The sequence below is a fragment of the Macaca nemestrina genome, chromosome 10, assembly GCF_043159975.1.
Source record: "Macaca nemestrina isolate mMacNem1 chromosome 10, mMacNem.hap1, whole genome shotgun sequence".
NCBI lineage: Eukaryota > Metazoa > Chordata > Mammalia > Primates > Cercopithecidae > Macaca > Macaca nemestrina.
The window spans coordinates 136,201,412-136,217,215 of NC_092134.1; the positions used below are offsets into that span (position 1 = coordinate 136,201,412).

Sequence of the window (15,804 nt, forward strand, 5' to 3'; positions counted from 1 at the left end):
GGACTTATGTCCTCCACTGCCCTGTTTATAAACAGCTTGACTTGTTTGTCCCCACCACTAGAGTGTGGGCAGCTTGAGTGTCTGGTTCACCACTGATCTCGGCATCAGCACTCAGTCACTGCTGCTGAACCAAGTGACTCATGCGCACACGGTCTCCAGCTCCGCCTTGGGTCTGCTTTCCATCTCTAAAATTAATCAGTCAGCACTGCCTCCTGTACCCTCTGGGGGCTACTCGTGGGAGCCCACCAGCACTCCACTCCAATCCTCAGGGTGAGGACCCAGAGGCAGGTGGCAGGATGCAAGGACCAGTCAGTTTGAGGGTCGCCCCACCCACCCTTTTCTCCAGCTACTTCTTCAAACGACTCAAGTTCCTTGGAAATAAAGAACTCTCTCAGGGTCTCTCGTTGCTATTCCTGGCCCTCTGGCATGGCCTGCACTCAGGATACCTGGTCTGCTTCCAGATGGAATTCCTCATTGTTATTGTGGAAAGACAGGTAGGCCTCCAGGGTGGGGGTGAAGGGGGACATGAGGGACAAGATGCTGATGAGCTCCTCCTCCCTCCCCAGGCTGCCAGGCTCATTCAACAGAGCCCCACCCTGAGCAACCTGGCCGCCATTACTGCCCTCCAGCCCTTCTACTATTTGGTGCAACAGACCATCCACTGGCTCTTCATGGGTTACTCCATGACTGCCTTCTGCCTCTTCACGTGGGATAAATGGCTTAAGGCAAGTGAAGGCCTGCTTATGAGACTGGGAGGGACTCACTGCAACCTCGGGCAGCGAGGGATGCTCCATGCCTGTCTACCTCAGTGGCCTCTCTCTCCACAGGTGTATAAATCCATCTATTTCCTTGGCCACGTCTTCTTCTTGAGCCTACTATTCATATTGCCTTACGTTCACAAAGCAATGGTGCCAAGGAAAGAGAAGTTAAAGAAGATGGAATGATCCATCTCCCTGGTAAGTGAATACAGCTAAGCTAAAACCACCACCAGGTTACAGAATAGAGCAACAGACTGGGGAAAAAAAATAGTATTAGAAATCTGGGGTGAATTCCAAGGATTAGCCTGGCTACTAAGGGACACAGTATGGGCAATGACTGCTGTGACTTACTGAGGCATGCTAGGAAACATCTGGAAGGGCTACAGACCAGGAAGTAGGGGAGTAACTAACCAGCCTTCCAATCACATGTCTTGTCTTGCAGGTGGCCTATGCAGGACTGGTGCAGAAACTACTTATCTCCCTTTTCATAGCACTCCTTTGCCCCAGAGCACAGAGAATGGAAAAGCCAGGGAGGTGGAAGATCGATGCTTCCAGTTGTGCCTCTGCTGCCAGCCAAGTCTTCATTTGGGGCCAAAGGGGAAGCTTTTTTTTTGAAGAAGGAGTCTTGCTCTGTCACCCACGCTGGAATGCAGTGGCGCGATCTCAGCTCACCGCAACCTCCACCTCCCGGGTTCAAGTGATTTTCCTGCCTCAGCCTCCCAAGTAGCTGGGAATACAGGCGTGCCACCACGCCCAGCTAATTTTTGTATTTTCAGTAGAAACGGGGTTTCACCACGTTGGCCAGGCTGGTCTCGAACTCCTGACCTCAAGTGATCCGCCCGCCTCCGCCTCCCAAAGTGCTGGGATTACAGGCGTGAGCCACCATGCCTGGCCCAAAGGGGAAACTCTTGTGGGAGGAGCAGAGGGGTCCACATCTCCCCTCTGGCTCCCCCATGCACATTGCCTTATCTCTCCCCATCTAGCCAGGAATCTATTGTGTTTTTCTTCTGCCAAGTTACTATGATTGTGTATGTGCCGCTACCACCACCCCCCCCATGGGGGGGCGGAGAGGGGTGCGAGGCCCTGCCTGCTCCACTTTTTCTACCTTGGAACTGTATTAGATAAAATCACTTCTGTTTGTTCAGTTTTTCACCACCAGCATTCCTGACTGCTGTCTTTCACAGTTCTTCTCCACCCTTGCCGTGGCTGATTATCAGGGTTCTCTCCTTTAGCGCACAGGAATCTAGGAGCTAAAGCCTGCCTTCAAAGCATGGAACCAAACTGTAAACTCTGTAACCTCGTATCTGTCCCTGAAGTCCCAGGGGAACAAACAGTTTTACGCCATTAGATACTTTAGGAACCCCAAAACAACCAGGTTTGCAAGAACAGTATTCATAGGATAAACAAATAGCAAATGTACAGCCTTGGCTTCCCCAAACTCCACAGTCTCAGTGCAGAAAGATCATCTTCCAGCAGTCGGCTCAGACCAGGGTCAAAGGATGCGACCTCAACAGTTTCTGGTTTCAGAACAGGTTCTACTACTGTCAAATGACCCCCCATACTTCCTCAAAGGCTGTGGTAAGTTTTGCACAGGTGAGGGCAGCAGAAAGGGGATAGTTGCTGATGGACACCATCTTCTCTGTATACTCCACACTGACCTAAGAAGAGAACAGTTTTGTCAGCCAACTGTCACTCAGTAGCTGTTTCAACCCTTCTTTAGGTCAGGAAAACTATGGCTGAGCTAGTATTTCAGCTGTGCTGTTTAATATCAAATTCCTACAAAGGATGAAGAAGGTCCTAACTGTGACTATTACAAATATGGCAGCAGTCCTCAAAGGATGTGCACTGGGGCAGGGTGTGAAACTGTCATGTGTCTTTAGCTCATTGTAAGCATTGTTAAAATGCCTACTGCTCTGGGAATTCTATACTAAGTTCAGCTCTACCAAGAACCTCAGGGTTGAGCCCAGACCTTACCTTGCCATGGGCAAAGGCCCCTACCACAAAAACAATAGGATCACTGCTGGGCACCAGCTCACGCACATCACTGACAACCGGGGTGGAAAAAGAAGTGCCAACTTTCATACATCCAACTGGAAAGTGATCTGATACTGGATTCTTAATTACCTAAAGTGAAAAAGAAAAGTCAGCCCCAGAAACATTCCCAGAACCAACCTTCAACTAGTAGGTTTCAATACCTCACCTTCAAGAGCTTCTGGGGGCCATCAGCTGCTCGAACACTGAGCTTGTGTAAAAGTTGAACTAGAAGGGGGAAAAAGAGTTCAGAGGTAAATGGAGACCATCGTCCTTCTCTGTCCAGTCATTATCTAACAAGGAAAACCCCATAGGTAAGATGAATTCCCTGTGTGCTCTATATCCAGACTGGACTCCTGAAATGTTAGGAACGAACAGTTGCCAAGCATATGGCTAGCTGTACAGTGATAGGTTCAGACTCCCTCTTTCACTCAGCCAGGAAGCTACTGCAAGAACAGGAGAGTGGAGTTTCCACAAACAGGAAATAATAGGAGTCTTTGTCCTGGTATTAATCATGTTCTCCCATCTCCTCGCTTAAAAATCCGACATTTAGTTCTCCCTTTTCCTCTTCCTCCCTTCTTCCCTACAGACAAGTTCATTCTGAACTTTGTTCTAAGGCTTCTTACCCATGAGGCCACAAAAGCGGTCAAAGGTTCTGGGAATTCGGGTCTGGGGATTCACTTCAATCAGAACATTCTTCTGTGTATGGATATAAACCTGTAGCAAGCCAGCTCGGTTCAGGGGACTATCCATCAGCATCAGCAAACTCTGAGCAAAGCAGAAACCACGGCATGGTTAAGGCTGAAGAGAGGCAGCACTCAGCTGCCAACCCTTCCAAACAGAGGCTCAAAGGGTTGTGAGCACTGTCCCTGGAGTTACCTGGTGGGCGATGTCTGGCCGCACTTCCCCAGGGTCCCGTCCATTCTTCAACAATATAGACTTGTGCTTGTCACAGTTGAGTAGCTCATATGTCTTCCCTACCTGAAGAACAGGGAACATGACCAAAGAACAGCATTACCTAGCCCACCACCACCAGCAGCTGCATCTGGAAACCTGTTAGGCAAATTCTCAGGCCCACCCTAGACCTACTAAACCAAAAACACAGGAGGTGGAGCCCAGCAAGCCCTTCAGGAGATTACTGTGCAGCCATATTTGCACTCCCCAGTAAATGGTCTTGGAAACAGGAGAAAGGGCATAACCTGTGACTTCACATTACCTACCAATACACTGGATTTAATTTTAAAACCTGTGGCTGTTAGGCAAGGCCAATGAGACATCCTGGAACTAGGCAGGAGTTAGTAGTTAGTGAGCAAGGCTGAATGCTTTATCACAGGAGCAGTATGTATGTACTATGCAAAACATACCATCACTACCCTCAGTTTGCGTACACCAAACATGCACTAAGTGAAGAGCTGCAAATCTGAACAAGAAGAAATGTGAAAATTCTAATGATGCAGGAGGCAGCTGAATCAAAGAAAATGCAGAAGTAAAATGAAGAGGGGTTATTCCCAGTTTTAAGACTGGCATGGGGACAGGTGCAGTGGCTCACGCCTGTAATCCCAGCACTCTAGGAGGCCAAGGAAGGCAAATCACTTAAGGTCAGGAGTTCAAGACCAGCCTGGGCAACATGGCAAAACCCCATCTCTACTAAAAATACAAAAACTAGCTGGGTGTGGTGGCATATGCCTGTAGTCTTAGCTACTTGGGAGGCTAAGGTGGGAGGATGGCTTGAGCCTGGGAGATGGAGGTTGCAGTGAGCCAAGATTGTACCACTTTACTCCAGCCTGGGTGACAGAGCAAGACCCTGTCTCAAAAAAAGAAAAAAAAAGATTGGCATGAGCAGAGGTAGTTAGAATCAAGAAAAAGTAGCTAGGTGTGGTGGCTCATGCCTGTGATCCCAACAAGTTAGGAGGCCGAGGCGGGAGGATCACTTGAGCCCAGGAATTTGAGACCGGCCTGGGCAACACGGTGGGGCCCTGTCTCACCAAAAAAAAAAAAAAAAAAACAGGTGCAGTGGCATTTGCTGGCAGTCCCTGCTACTCAGGAGGATGAGGTGGGAGGACTGCTTAAGCCAGGGAGGTAGAGGCTGCAGTGAGCCATCATACCACTGCACTCTGTTGCCTGGGCAACACAGCGAGACCCTGTCTCAAAAAAGAAAAAAGTGGAAACGAAGAAAGGAAATTTTGAGGAAAATTGGGAGCTGGGACACTGAAGGGCAGTGATTATATATGAAGCTGCTTTGTAAACCACAAAATCCTAATGTATCGAGCACAAAGCCAAAAATAATTCTGGAGTAAGAAGGGCAGGATGGGAATGACTGACAGACATTATCCTAACAACTCTGTGTACACTGAAAAAGACATCAGAAGTTTGATGATAAAGAAGTGGACTACATCTGTAGTAGCTAAAAGAAATAATTCCAAGTTGCAATTTGGAGTCCCAAGGAGCATTAGGGTGGTCAGTAAAAAGCCTAAAAACAAACTGTTATATACAAATACAGGTTTTGGAAGGCTAAGTTTTTATGTATCACTAGAATGTTTGTGTATGTCTAGCAACATTCTTGAGATACATGGCTCCAAAAAGTCTGCGAAAAAAGGGATACAGATTTTGAAATTGAATAGTTGAAGTAGCAATGTCACAGAGTAAGCACAAAGAAAGAACAAATGACGAAGAACTAAGTCCATGAGACATCCTTAGTTATAGAAGAAAAAACCTTCTTGAATGAATAATAGTTTCAACCCATTAGTAGGATATAACCATGTTTTCTATTCCTTTAATAGATTACAGGTGCAGGCCAGTAATCCCAGCTACTCTGGAGGCTGAGGCAGGAGAATCGATTGAACCCGGGAGGCAGAGGCTGCAGTAAGCCAAGATCATGCCACTGCACTCCAGCCTGGGAGACTGAGGCTCTGTTTCACACACACACACACGCACACAAAGTGTATTTAGAACGAAGACTAAAATCCTGGTCTGACTTCTAAACCCATGCAATTTCTCCTGGGCCTACTCATTGAATTATTTCTAAAGGGTAAGAGAAAGGCGGAAGAACATTGCCCAAGGCTTTAAGATAGAGAATTGCTGGTTCTATTTATTACATGTGGAGAAAGACATGAATGATAGATAAAAATGCAGACGTAAAAGTGTTAAACAATAACCTGGTCTGGACAGTGTTTCCAGGTGGATATTAGAGAGAGGTGACTGTGGACACGAATGAATTGAAACATGAAGCCCTTACAAAAAGGGAGGGCAGGCTAGACTACACAACTACCTTTCTCATCTGCCCAGTAACTTGTCTTGGGATGTGGAATGACGCAACAAACGAAACTTTCCTCTCCTTAGACTACTGTATCACAGAATCCTGGTAAACCAGTTGGAAGCAAAGAGGTGAGGGCTGGAATGGCATTCAAGAAGAGCAAAAGAAAATGAGTACTACCGGCCGGGCACAGTGCCTCACGCCTGTAATCCCAGCACTTTGGGAGGCCGAGGCGGGCGGATCACTTGAGGTCAGGAGTTCGAGACCAGCCTGGCCAACACAGTGAAACCCCATCTCTACTAAAAAAAAACCAAAAAATTAGCCGGGCATGGTGGCGCGTGCCTATAGTCCCAACGACTCGAGAGGCTGATTCAGGAGAATTGTTTGAACCCAGGAGGCAGAGGTTGCACTGAGTCGAGATCGCGCCACAGCACTCCAGCCTGGGCGCCAGAGCGAAACGCCGTCTCAAAAAAAAAAAAAAAGAAAAGAAAAATGAGCACTACCATCCCAGGATGTCAGATCAACGCACAGCCAACCAACCCATCTTCCTTCAAAAGCATCTTTCACCCCTCTCTGCTTTCTCCATCCACTCTGAGCCCCTCACCCTCATTCCACGGATCCCAGTCTATTGATTTACTACTTATCCACTTCCTGTCCCAAACTACCTTGACTGTCTCCAGACTGGCCCCTTCCAGCACCACAATAAGCCTACGGCCTCCGATCTTGTTTCCTGCCCCTAGTCGGGGCCGCTTGGGTGGCACAGCATCCCAGTCCTGTGCCTGCTCCCCACCGCTTCGTTCACGAGGCTTGAATCCACCACTGGGCGCGGCCATCTTGCAACCAGACCGGAAGTTGCGCTAACGCTCTTAAATGAGAACAGTGAGGCTTCTAATCACAAATTTCCTTCCGGCTGCCATTTTGAAAGTGGGCTTGTAAATGGCGATGACTTGCCGTCTTGCGCTGCCCTCCCTAGGAGGGCAGCCCTGCAGAAAAGGGCGGGACTTCCGTATGCGCTCTTCCTGTGCGCGAAGTTCGGGTCGGTAGTGGGCTAAGGGGGAGGGTTTCCGAGGGAGCGCACTTCCGGTGCCCTTTCTTTCGCCAGTATTACGGGCCCGAACCCTCGTGTGAAGGGTGCAGTACCTAAGCTGCAGCGGGGTAGAGGCGGGCCGGCACCCCCTTCTGACCTCCGGTGCCGCCGGCCTCAAGATCAGACATGGCCCAGAACTTGAAGGACTTGGCGGGACGGCTGCCCGCCGGCCCCCGGGGCATGGGCACGGCGCTGAAGCTGTTGCTGGGGGCCGGCGCCGTGGCGTACGGTGTACGCGAATCCGTGTTCACTGGTGAGCAACCTTCGCCTGCTCGCCGGACGCTTCCAGTCCCTCCCCCAAACCCCTTGCCCTATCTCACCGGTCCCCGCGCCCCACCACGAGCCTAGCTAGCATTTACTCTGAGCAGCGGCCTGGCCTGATCACCACCCCTCTCCCCACAGTGGAAGGCGGGCACAGAGCCATCTTCTTCAATCGGATCGGTGGAGTGCAGCAGGACACTATCCTGGCCGAGGGCCTTCATTTCAGGTAATGGCGGGCAGAGCTTACTGACCCTGACCTTTCACCCTTGACGCCGACCTAGCAGTGGCTGTAGTGGGACGTGCAACAGGATTCAACGCTGCTCTTTTCCCTCCCTCCTCATCCCTGCTCCTAGGATAGTGGGTGCTGCGCGAACCTCCAGCACCATATGAACTGTTGTTTTCCAAAGGGACAAGAGAATCTCTCCTTGTCGGTGGTCATGGGGAGGAGCAGGCCAAAAAACGCGTGGTGAGGGGAAACCGGGCAAAGCTAGTGAAACTGCGGCTTTTTTTGGGGAGGGGGGCGCGGGAGTTTTGCTGTGTCGCCCAGGCTGGAGTGCAGTGGCGCGATCTCGGCTCTCTGCATCCTCCGCCTCCTGGGTTCAAGCGATTCTCCTGCCTCAGCCTCACGATTAGCTGGGATTACAGGCGCCCGCCACCACGCCCGGCTAATTTTTGTATTTTAGTAGAGACGGGGTTTCACTATATAGGTCAAGCTGGTCTCGAACTTCTGACCTCAAATGATTCGGCCTCCCAAAGTGCTGGGATTCCAAGCGTGAGCCACCGCTCCTGGCCGAAACTGCGGCCTCTTAATACCTATCCCTGTCCCCTCCAGGATCCCCTGGTTCCAGTACCCCATTATCTATGACATTCGGGCCAGACCTCGAAAAATCTCCTCCCCTACAGGCTCCAAAGGTAGGTCTGAGCACTTGGTAATCACATGGCAGGTGGGAAGATCAAGGGAGCTGGCAAGAAACCCCAGGTGAAGATGGTAGTGTCAGGCCTTTAGGCCTTAGTTTCCATGTCTGCAAGAACTGTAACAAAAATACCTGCCTCCCGGGGTCAAAGCAGCACATTCTGAACACCCTGTGTTTGCGTGCTTTCTACTGTCTCATCCCTGACATATTCAATAAGAGTATTGTTTGTCCTTGTCTTATTCACTGCCTAGATCAAAGCCTTGTTTTAAAGCCTTTTTTTCTAATTGCTTGACTTACTATATCTACAGTTACATCCACTAGTATACTCTGTTCTGGAGAAGTTTGTCCCTACCCTTGACTAGTTCACCTATTCTCTCCTTCTAGACCACACATAAAAGCCATGCCTTTGAGTTCCCCAGACCTCTTCCTCCTCCCCACCCACCCCCCCCCCCCCGACACACACACACACACGCATACACCCTGGGTGAGGTAGGTCACCTGTAACCTGTAATGTACTTCTTTGTACTATACCTAGTGCAGGTGGCTTATTCATTTATTAGGCTGCTGGGCCCTGGAATACAAGATTCATTAAGCACATTTTTGTCCCCCAAGTCCTTACAGGAGACGTGATTACGGTACAGCGTGAAAGCACCCACATTAGAGGTTGCATGGAGTGCAGAGGGGGAAAGAGCAGTCAGCCCTGCTGGTGACGGGGTTGCAGTTCCAGGCTTCACAGTGGGTGAGGGTGCATCTCACCTGTGCTGCCTCATGTGTTCCTTGTCAGCCTGATTAACTCTCCTCCCCCCAGGGCAGTGCCAGGCTGTACATCATTGCACAGGGCATATAGGGAGGAACATGAAGGAGAAAATGCTTGGGAAAGGGTGTTTGGCCTTGACCAGCCACTGCTGACCTCAATCTCAGACCTACAGATGGTGAACATCTCCCTGCGAGTGCTGTCTCGACCCAATGCTCAGGAGCTTCCTAGCATGTACCAGCGCCTAGGGCTGGACTACGAGGAACGAGTGTTGCCGTCCATTGTCAACGAGGTGCTCAAGAGTGTGGTGGCCAAGTTCAATGCCTCACAGCTGATCACCCAGCGGGCCCAGGTCTGACTCCCACCACCATCTGCATGGTGTCAGCCTTTCCCTTCTAGGCCCAGAGTACTGGGAATTAGGAAAGGCAGCTTAATAGAAGAGGATTGTCACCCTAGTGCCATTTCCACCTAAAAGCTGTGCTAATTGCCACTGTGAGATAAGGAGAGCCAGCATTAGAACTCGGTAGCACTTGGTATTAGGAAGCACAGAGGAAAATGGCCAAGTCTTGGCTTTTCCTGCACCTCTTTCAGCAGAGAGGCTTATGTTATAGGTTTGCCTGACAGGAAGCTAAGGCAGCGCATATTGTATTGAGAGAGTGAAGGATTCGGGGTCGCAACCCAGTCCCCTCAAACCACCCTTCCCCACCCCTGCCCCCAGGTATCCCTGTTGATCCGCCGGGAGCTGACAGAGAGGGCCAAGGACTTCAGCCTCATCCTGGATGACGTGGCCATCACAGAGCTGAGCTTTAGCCGAGAGTACACAGCTGCTGTAGAAGCCAAACAAGTGGGTGAGTCGCACGAGCAGTGGGGTGAGGGCTTCCGAGATGCAGGAGGAGGAAAGACTCGGTGGACGGGGCTCCTGACCCAGCACACGGTCTCCCTGACTCTCTCCCGCTACAGCCCAGCAGGAGGCCCAGCGGGCCCAATTCTTGGTAGAAAAAGCGAAGCAGGAACAGCGGCAGAAGATTGTGCAGGCCGAGGGTGAGGCCGAGGCTGCCAAGATGATATCCTTCTGCATGAGAGGTCTCGGCCCAGTCCCTAGGGCGCCTGAGTTCCCCATCCTCCTTCACGGGCAGGCTGATGAGACTAAGGCGAATGCGACTCCGTGCTCTCTGGCCCTTGGCTCCTTGTTGCGGGTGGGGGCTACAGATGAAATCTGAAATCTTAGCGGGGGTACCTGAGCCCTGACTCCCCACTGTAAGGCCAGATCAATAGCACTGCTGGCCTTGCCTTCATTTCTGCTGCTGCCCCTAGTTCCTGGCAGCAGCCTGCAGGGAGGCCCACAGGTGGGGTCCAAGGTAGAGCGGGCACAAGCCACCTGAGCGCAACCTTGGATCTGACAGCCCAGAGGAGGATGGTAGCAAGGGAGTGTGGTAAGGACGGGGCTAGGGATTGAGACCTGCCCTTGTGTGAACCTTAACCCTCCTCACCTTGGAGAAGCACTGAGCAAGAACCCTGGCTACATCAAACTTCGCAAGATCCGAGCAGCCCAGAATATCTCCAAGACGGTGAGTGTGTCAGCCCAGGGTCTCTGATGGGGCTGCCTTGAGAAAGTGCTTTCAGTTAAGGCACATTGAGGTGAGGGAATTCGAACCTTGCTTGTTCGGGTTTCTACTCAGAGTGGTTTTATGGCCGGTGCAGTGGATCACCTGAGGTCAGGAGTTCAAGACCCACCTGGCCAACATGGTGAAACCCCATCTCTACTAAAAATACAAAAGAAAATTAGCCTGCTGTGATGGCGTTTAGCTATATTCCCAGCTACTCAGGAGGCTGAGGCAGGAGAATCACTTGAACCCAGGAGGCAGAGGTTGCAGTGAACTGAGATCACGCCACTGCACTCCAACCTGGGCAACAGAGCAAGATTCCGTCTCAAAAATAAATAGCCGGGCGTGGTGGCTCACGCCTGTAATCCTAGCACTTTGGGAGGCCGAGGTGGGTGGATCACAAGGTCAGGAGTTCAAGACCAGCCTGGCCAAGATGGTGAAACCCCATCTCTACTAAAAAAATACAAAAAAAATTAGCTAGGCGTGGTAGCGGGCACCTGTACTCCCAGCTACTCAGGAGGCCGAGGCAGAGAATTGCTTGAACCTGGGAGGTAGAGGTTGCAGTGAGCCGTGATAGCACCTCTGCACTCCAGCCTGGGCAACAGAGCGAGACTCTGTCTCAAAAAAATAAGTAAATAGGCCAGGTGCAGTGGCTCACGCCTATAATCCCAGCACTTTGGGAGGCCGAGGTGGGCGGATCACAAGGTCAGGAGATCGAGACCATCCTGGCTAACACGGTGAAACCCCATCTCTACTAAAAAAATACAAAAAATTAGCCGGGCGTGGTGGCGGGCGCCTGTAGTCCCAGCTACTTGGGAGGCTGAGGCAGGAGAATGGCGTGAACCCGGGAGGCGGAGCTTGCAGTGAGCCGAGATCGTACCACTGCCCTCCAGCCTGGGTGACAGAGCGAGACTCCATCTCAAAAAAAAAAAAAACTAAGTGAATAAAAAACAAAAATAATAAATAAATAAATAATTGGCTTCTCCAGTACTTTTCCCCTCATCAAGAATGATTCCTCTGGATTCCCTGACCTTTTGTTCTTGCCTCTGTTACTTTGCTAATAGTCATAGCTGCTGCTCAGTGCTCTAGATCCCTAAATGAGAGTAGAAACCATGTCTTATTCATTGCTGTATCCCTGCACTAATCTGCATGTGTTCCATTAAGTGGCTACTGAATTGCAGGGGTGGAATTGAGGTCTTTGTATTTCCTGCCCTGTAGATCGCCACATCACAGAATCGCATTTATCTCACGGCTGACAACCTCGTGCTGAACCTACAGGATGAAAGTTTCACCAGGTGAGAGATGGGACCACACGGTGGGGTCTCACAAAGAACGTGGGACTTGGGTCTGGGTGCTTGGGCTCTGGAGCCTGCTACAGCTATTCATATGGCTCTGAGAGACATTGAACCAAAATTAGAAAAGGGGGTGGTTGACAGTTTCTATCTTGTGTCTCATAGGATTGATTTTATGAGATCAAATAGAATTATTCACATAAAAAGCACTTTAATTATAAAGTTTTCATCCAACCAAAAAGTGATGAAAGATGATACTGAGTGTTCTTACTCAAGAGCCCTCAAACTCCTTTGGTGCGGGGAGGGATGTTAGGAAAGGAGATGAGAAATAGCAGTGGCCATGAGAACACGCCACCTCCTTTCATGAATCAGAGATTCCTGGCTGTCAACCCTGTTTGTCTTTTCTCTTGGGAGCAAAGGAGGGTTCAAAACTGAGTGGGGCCTGAAGCTGTCAGCTAACATGTGCATTTCTCTTCTCTGCTTCCTGTTCATCTGGCGATCTGGCACCACAGAGGAAGGTAAGTTGTTGCTACTTCTGTGGGGTCCTGCAGGCCACCTTCTCCCAGTACCTGCCTCCTACCCTACTCCCTTTCCCACCTCCCCCCAGACAAACCCTCAATCGGGGTAGGAGGGTCGTAGAGGGAATGGCCTGGAGTGTCCTGCCTCTCACATTTATGTCCCCTAATAATGTCATCATCTATCTTTTTTTCCTACAGTGACAGCCTCATCAAGGGTAAGAAATGAGCCTAGTCACCAAGAACTCCACCCCCAGAGGAAGTGGATCTGCTTCTCCAGTTTTTGAGGAGCCAGCCAGGGGTCCAGCACAGCCCTACCCCGCCCCAGTATCATGCGATGGTCCCCCACACCGATCCCCTGAACCCCTCTTGGATTAAGGAAGACTGAAGACCAGCCCCTTTTCTGGGGAATTACTTTCCTCCTCCCTGTGTTAACTGGGGCTGTTGGGACATTGTGTGATTTCTCAGTGATTTCCTACAGTGTTGTTCCCTCCCTCAAGGCTGGGAGGAGACAACCACCAACCCAGGAACTCTCAATAAATTTTTATTACTTAACCTGAAGTCAAGGCTTCACGCTTCACGTGTTCACGTGGATAACGGGCAGCACGCATGCGCACGTTCACATATGCGCTCCTGAGTCTCTTTGTGTCTGCCAGCAGGGGGCGCAAACAAATCTGGCTGGGGCAGCTACGGGGAAGCTGGGCCTGGGCTCCAAAACAGGACCCAAACTGGGAAGGCTGGCCCTGAGTTCTGGAGGCCCAGCTGTGCTCTTCACCCCACCCTCCATTTCTCCCACACCACCTGTTTTTTTAAGGCTGGACAGCCATGGCTTTGCTGAGCCAGATTTAAAATCTGATGACCCCAACAGAGCTGCTTCCTTGGTTGCAGGGTTCCTTGTGACTGTGGGGAGCCTGCCTGTGCCTGTTGAGGCACTTCTGTGCCCAGAAGCCCGGTGGATTGCGTGGCCTGCTATAGGCCACCCACACTCCATTTCTCAGTCACCAGGCGTGAGGAGCTGCTCGCTAACAGGGCCCCCCCGTGGAGGTGGGCTTTCCCACAGCTCTGGGGCCAACGGAACAGGTGCCTGTCTGTTCAGTCCAAAGATAAGCTGACACTTATCTTCCCAAGACAGGCCTTCCTGAATCTCAGGCACCAGAGAAACAAAGCCACTGTTTATACCTGAATCTCCCACTACTGCCCATTTCCCATCCCTGCGGGGAGACAAGGAAGATGTAGAACTCAGACAAAACATGGGGGCAAAGTATGTACAGGAACTGCCAAATGCAGATAGGGCAGCAGGTGGATCTGAACAGAGGGACTGGGTTAATCAGCTTCGATTTTTAAGATGTTTTTCTCTGCTTAGGGTTGAGTATCGAAGGACAAAGCAGACGTCGCAGCCCCAATCCTGAGTTGCTGGGAGGCTGAGATCAACAATTAGACAAAAGACAGGTCAAGTGACCTGGGTCAGTCTTCCTCATGTTCCCATTCACACTTTATTTCATGTTCCCAAAGCGGGAAGACAATGGAGGTGCCTAGGGAACCAGTGTTTCCAAATCTTGCTGCAGCCGTAAAGGCAGCCATTTTGTCTTCTTCCCATTGTTCCCCTTTGCCTAGTGATTCGTCCCCCCATCCAGAGGGGTGAAGGTCAGAGGTTGTTGGTCAGTAGTCCTCCATGGTCTTCAGGGGTCCCTGAAGGTCACTGCCGAAAAACCGACCCGGGGGCCATCTTTACCAGACAGTGTTAGGAGCTTCACAATTAGACCATCCAACACTGTACTGGAAGATGGGCCCAGGGCCGGCCAAAAGAGAACTACGGTGCATGCTCACCAGTTGCTACAGGGACCCTGGCCACAGGCCAGGTCAGGTCTCTTGAGAGGAGGCGAGCCAACCCCAAGCTCAAGGTCGACTGTGGGTTCTAGATCCACCAGGTGACAAATCGCACTGGGTGGGAGGAGGGGCTGGGGCCCATTGTGTCCCTTAGTGGCAGCCAGTCAACAAGAGCCACCCCTTGTACAGCACTCTCAGCTCAAGACAAGGGGCTTCCGGGGAGCGTGGGAAGTGGGGAGGGGGCTGCAGCCAGCTAAGAGCTGGGGACCTGAGGCGATGGATGTTGCTGACACAGGGACGGGGGCCTCCATCATTACCCGGCAGTATTAGAGACTCCCAACCGCACCCAAACACTGCTGGGTAAGACGAGGGCCCCCACCCAGCCCGCCCACCTTGGGTCAGGCAGCTTCAGGCCCAGGCTCCCTGCGGAAAAGCTGCAGATCCCTGGCTCCCATCCCCCCACCACCCGAGTCCCTGGGGACACTTCCTGGTGAGCCTTGCTACCCGCCACCAGCCACACCCTGGGTCGCTGATTGCTAGGCCCAGGTTGCGGTCCAAGCAGCCTTCCGAAGCCCCTCGCCCGTCGGCCCCCTGCCTCTGAGCCACCTTCCCCCACCCCCGCAGCCTGTCCCGACCCGCAATACACACCGATTTACCCACCCTCGTCCCCCCTCTGCAGTCCCTAGCTCAGCCCAGGACCTCTCCCCTGGTGGCCTTTACCTGTCAGCGGGCCCGCCTGCCCCCAGAGAGTGGGTGCCGGGGAGACGAAGGGGCTTTAAGGCCCCAGATTCCACGGCCTAGAGCCCGCCCTGGCCTCCGCTCTTCCTCCTTCCTTCTCCGCCTGCCGGGCAGCGCAGGCTCCTTACCTGGGCCCCGCCTGCCACCCTGCGCACAGGTGTGTCCTCCTGCCATAGGCTGCCCCTCACCGCCTTAACCCCTTCCCTCCCAGCGCCAGCCATGGGCACCTCCTCTAAGGCTTGGCCACTCCTCTGGGCCTCCCACCCTCTCCCAGGGGCCTCTTTCCTCCAACCTGCCCAGTCTCACCCCTCTCTCCAGAGGAACAAAAAGAGGGGGGCTGTTCTCAGGTCCCCTCCCCACAGCAGCTGCTGCCCCCAGGACTAGCCCATTCTTCTGTGGCCTCAGACCCTGCCCACAGCAGAGCTGGAAGGCCAGAGAGATCCCTGAGGTCAGCGAGGGGTCAGCTGGGCAGGAGTTGGGCTGTGCCGCCACGCGGTGCCCAGCCTGTGCTGGGATCCCCTGAGGGAAAGAGGAGGGAGAAGGCCCCGCCAGGCCTGTGAAGGGCAGGTGGGTCCCAGCAAGGTGCCCCTAGTGTGGAGTTACCCACCGCTACCCAGAGACCCCAGCTGGCCCGGAGCATCAGCCCTGCCCCTCGACTGAGGCCTGCAGAGGGAATGATCGCGCTCCACTCTCGGACCGAGCTGCTCCTGGACCCACCTCACAGCACAGCCCTCAGTGGAGTCCAAGTCCCACCCCAAGGGCAGGTAGCC

At 52.2% G+C, this 15,804-nt stretch overlaps 3 protein-coding genes, 1 long non-coding RNA gene and 1 other non-coding gene across 6 annotated transcripts in view; 3 read left to right on the plus strand and 2 right to left on the minus strand.

The window, feature by feature from the left end:
• Positions 1–1,910, plus strand: part of LOC105484219 (lysophosphatidylcholine acyltransferase 3) — a 42,667-nt gene extending 40,757 nt beyond the window's left edge. Inside the window, exons 10-13 of the mRNA XM_011745669.3 lie at positions 347–494; positions 567–725; positions 828–956; positions 1,201–1,910. Coding sequence (XP_011743971.2) covers positions 347–494; positions 567–725; positions 828–944 — 424 coding nt within the window. The 3' untranslated portion in view covers positions 945–956; positions 1,201–1,910. The remainder of the gene's footprint in view (positions 1–346; positions 495–566; positions 726–827; positions 957–1,200) is intronic.
• Positions 1,911–2,134: 224 nt separating this feature from the next.
• LOC105484218 (EMG1 N1-specific pseudouridine methyltransferase) lies at positions 2,135–7,019 on the minus strand. 2 transcript variants are annotated; one of them, XM_011745668.3, is made up of 6 exons: positions 6,708–7,019; positions 3,669–3,770; positions 3,416–3,557; positions 2,959–3,017; positions 2,733–2,882; positions 2,135–2,416 (listed from the first exon to the last, which is right to left on the minus strand). In XM_011745668.3, the coding sequence occupies exons 1-6, from the start codon at positions 6,873–6,875 to the stop codon at positions 2,303–2,305; spliced, it is 735 nt and encodes a 244-aa protein (XP_011743970.2). In that variant the 5' UTR covers positions 6,876–7,019; the 3' UTR covers positions 2,135–2,302. The 2 variants fall into 2 exon arrangements, with proteins under 2 accessions (XP_011743970.2, XP_024649309.1); XM_024793541.2 differs by lacking the exon at positions 2,733–2,882.
• A 76-nt stretch (positions 7,020–7,095) lies between these two features.
• Positions 7,096–13,024, plus strand: LOC105484217 (prohibitin 2). Its single transcript, XM_071072283.1, has 9 exons — positions 7,096–7,382; positions 7,532–7,616; positions 8,223–8,302; positions 9,226–9,410; positions 9,777–9,906; positions 10,019–10,122; positions 10,549–10,626; positions 11,881–12,472; positions 12,671–13,024. Exons 1-8 carry the CDS (start codon positions 7,256–7,258, stop codon positions 11,959–11,961), a joined length of 870 nt encoding a protein of 289 aa, XP_070928384.1. The 5' UTR covers positions 7,096–7,255; the 3' UTR covers positions 11,962–12,472; positions 12,671–13,024.
• LOC112427159 (small nucleolar RNA U89) lies at positions 10,192–10,460 on the plus strand. The gene has a single exon (XR_003018629.2). It is a non-coding gene; the product is annotated as a small nucleolar RNA U89 (small nucleolar RNA).
• Positions 13,025–13,943: 919 nt separating the features above from the next.
• LOC105484216 (uncharacterized) lies at positions 13,944–15,154 on the minus strand. Its single transcript, XR_988813.2, has 2 exons — positions 15,017–15,154; positions 13,944–14,168 (listed from the first exon to the last, which is right to left on the minus strand). It is a non-coding gene; the product is annotated as an uncharacterized lncRNA (long non-coding RNA).
• Between the last annotated feature and the right edge of the window lie 650 nt (positions 15,155–15,804).

What these genes read in the sequence shown, in the direction of transcription:
- LOC105484218 (XM_011745668.3), bottom strand. Translation starts at nt 6,875, where the DNA reads ATGGCCGCGCCCAGTGGTGGATTCAAGCCTCGTGAACGAAGCGGTGGG. An exon ending in CCAGTCTGGAGACAGTCAAG is followed by an intron (nt 3,771 to 6,707) that starts GTAGTTTGGGAC and finishes CCTGTTCTTCAG; the next exon opens with GTAGGGAAGACATATGAGCT. An exon ending in GGCCAGACATCGCCCACCAG is followed by an intron (nt 3,558 to 3,668) that starts GTAACTCCAGGG and finishes TGCTTTGCTCAG; the next exon opens with AGTTTGCTGATGCTGATGGA.
- LOC105484217 (XM_071072283.1), top strand. Translation starts at nt 7,256, where the DNA reads ATGGCCCAGAACTTGAAGGACTTGGCGGGACGGCTGCCCGCCGGCCCC. An exon ending in ACGCGAATCCGTGTTCACTG is followed by an intron (nt 7,383 to 7,531) that starts GTGAGCAACCTT and finishes CTCTCCCCACAG; the next exon opens with TGGAAGGCGGGCACAGAGCC. An exon ending in CTCCCCTACAGGCTCCAAAG is followed by an intron (nt 8,303 to 9,225) that starts GTAGGTCTGAGC and finishes CCTCAATCTCAG; the next exon opens with ACCTACAGATGGTGAACATC.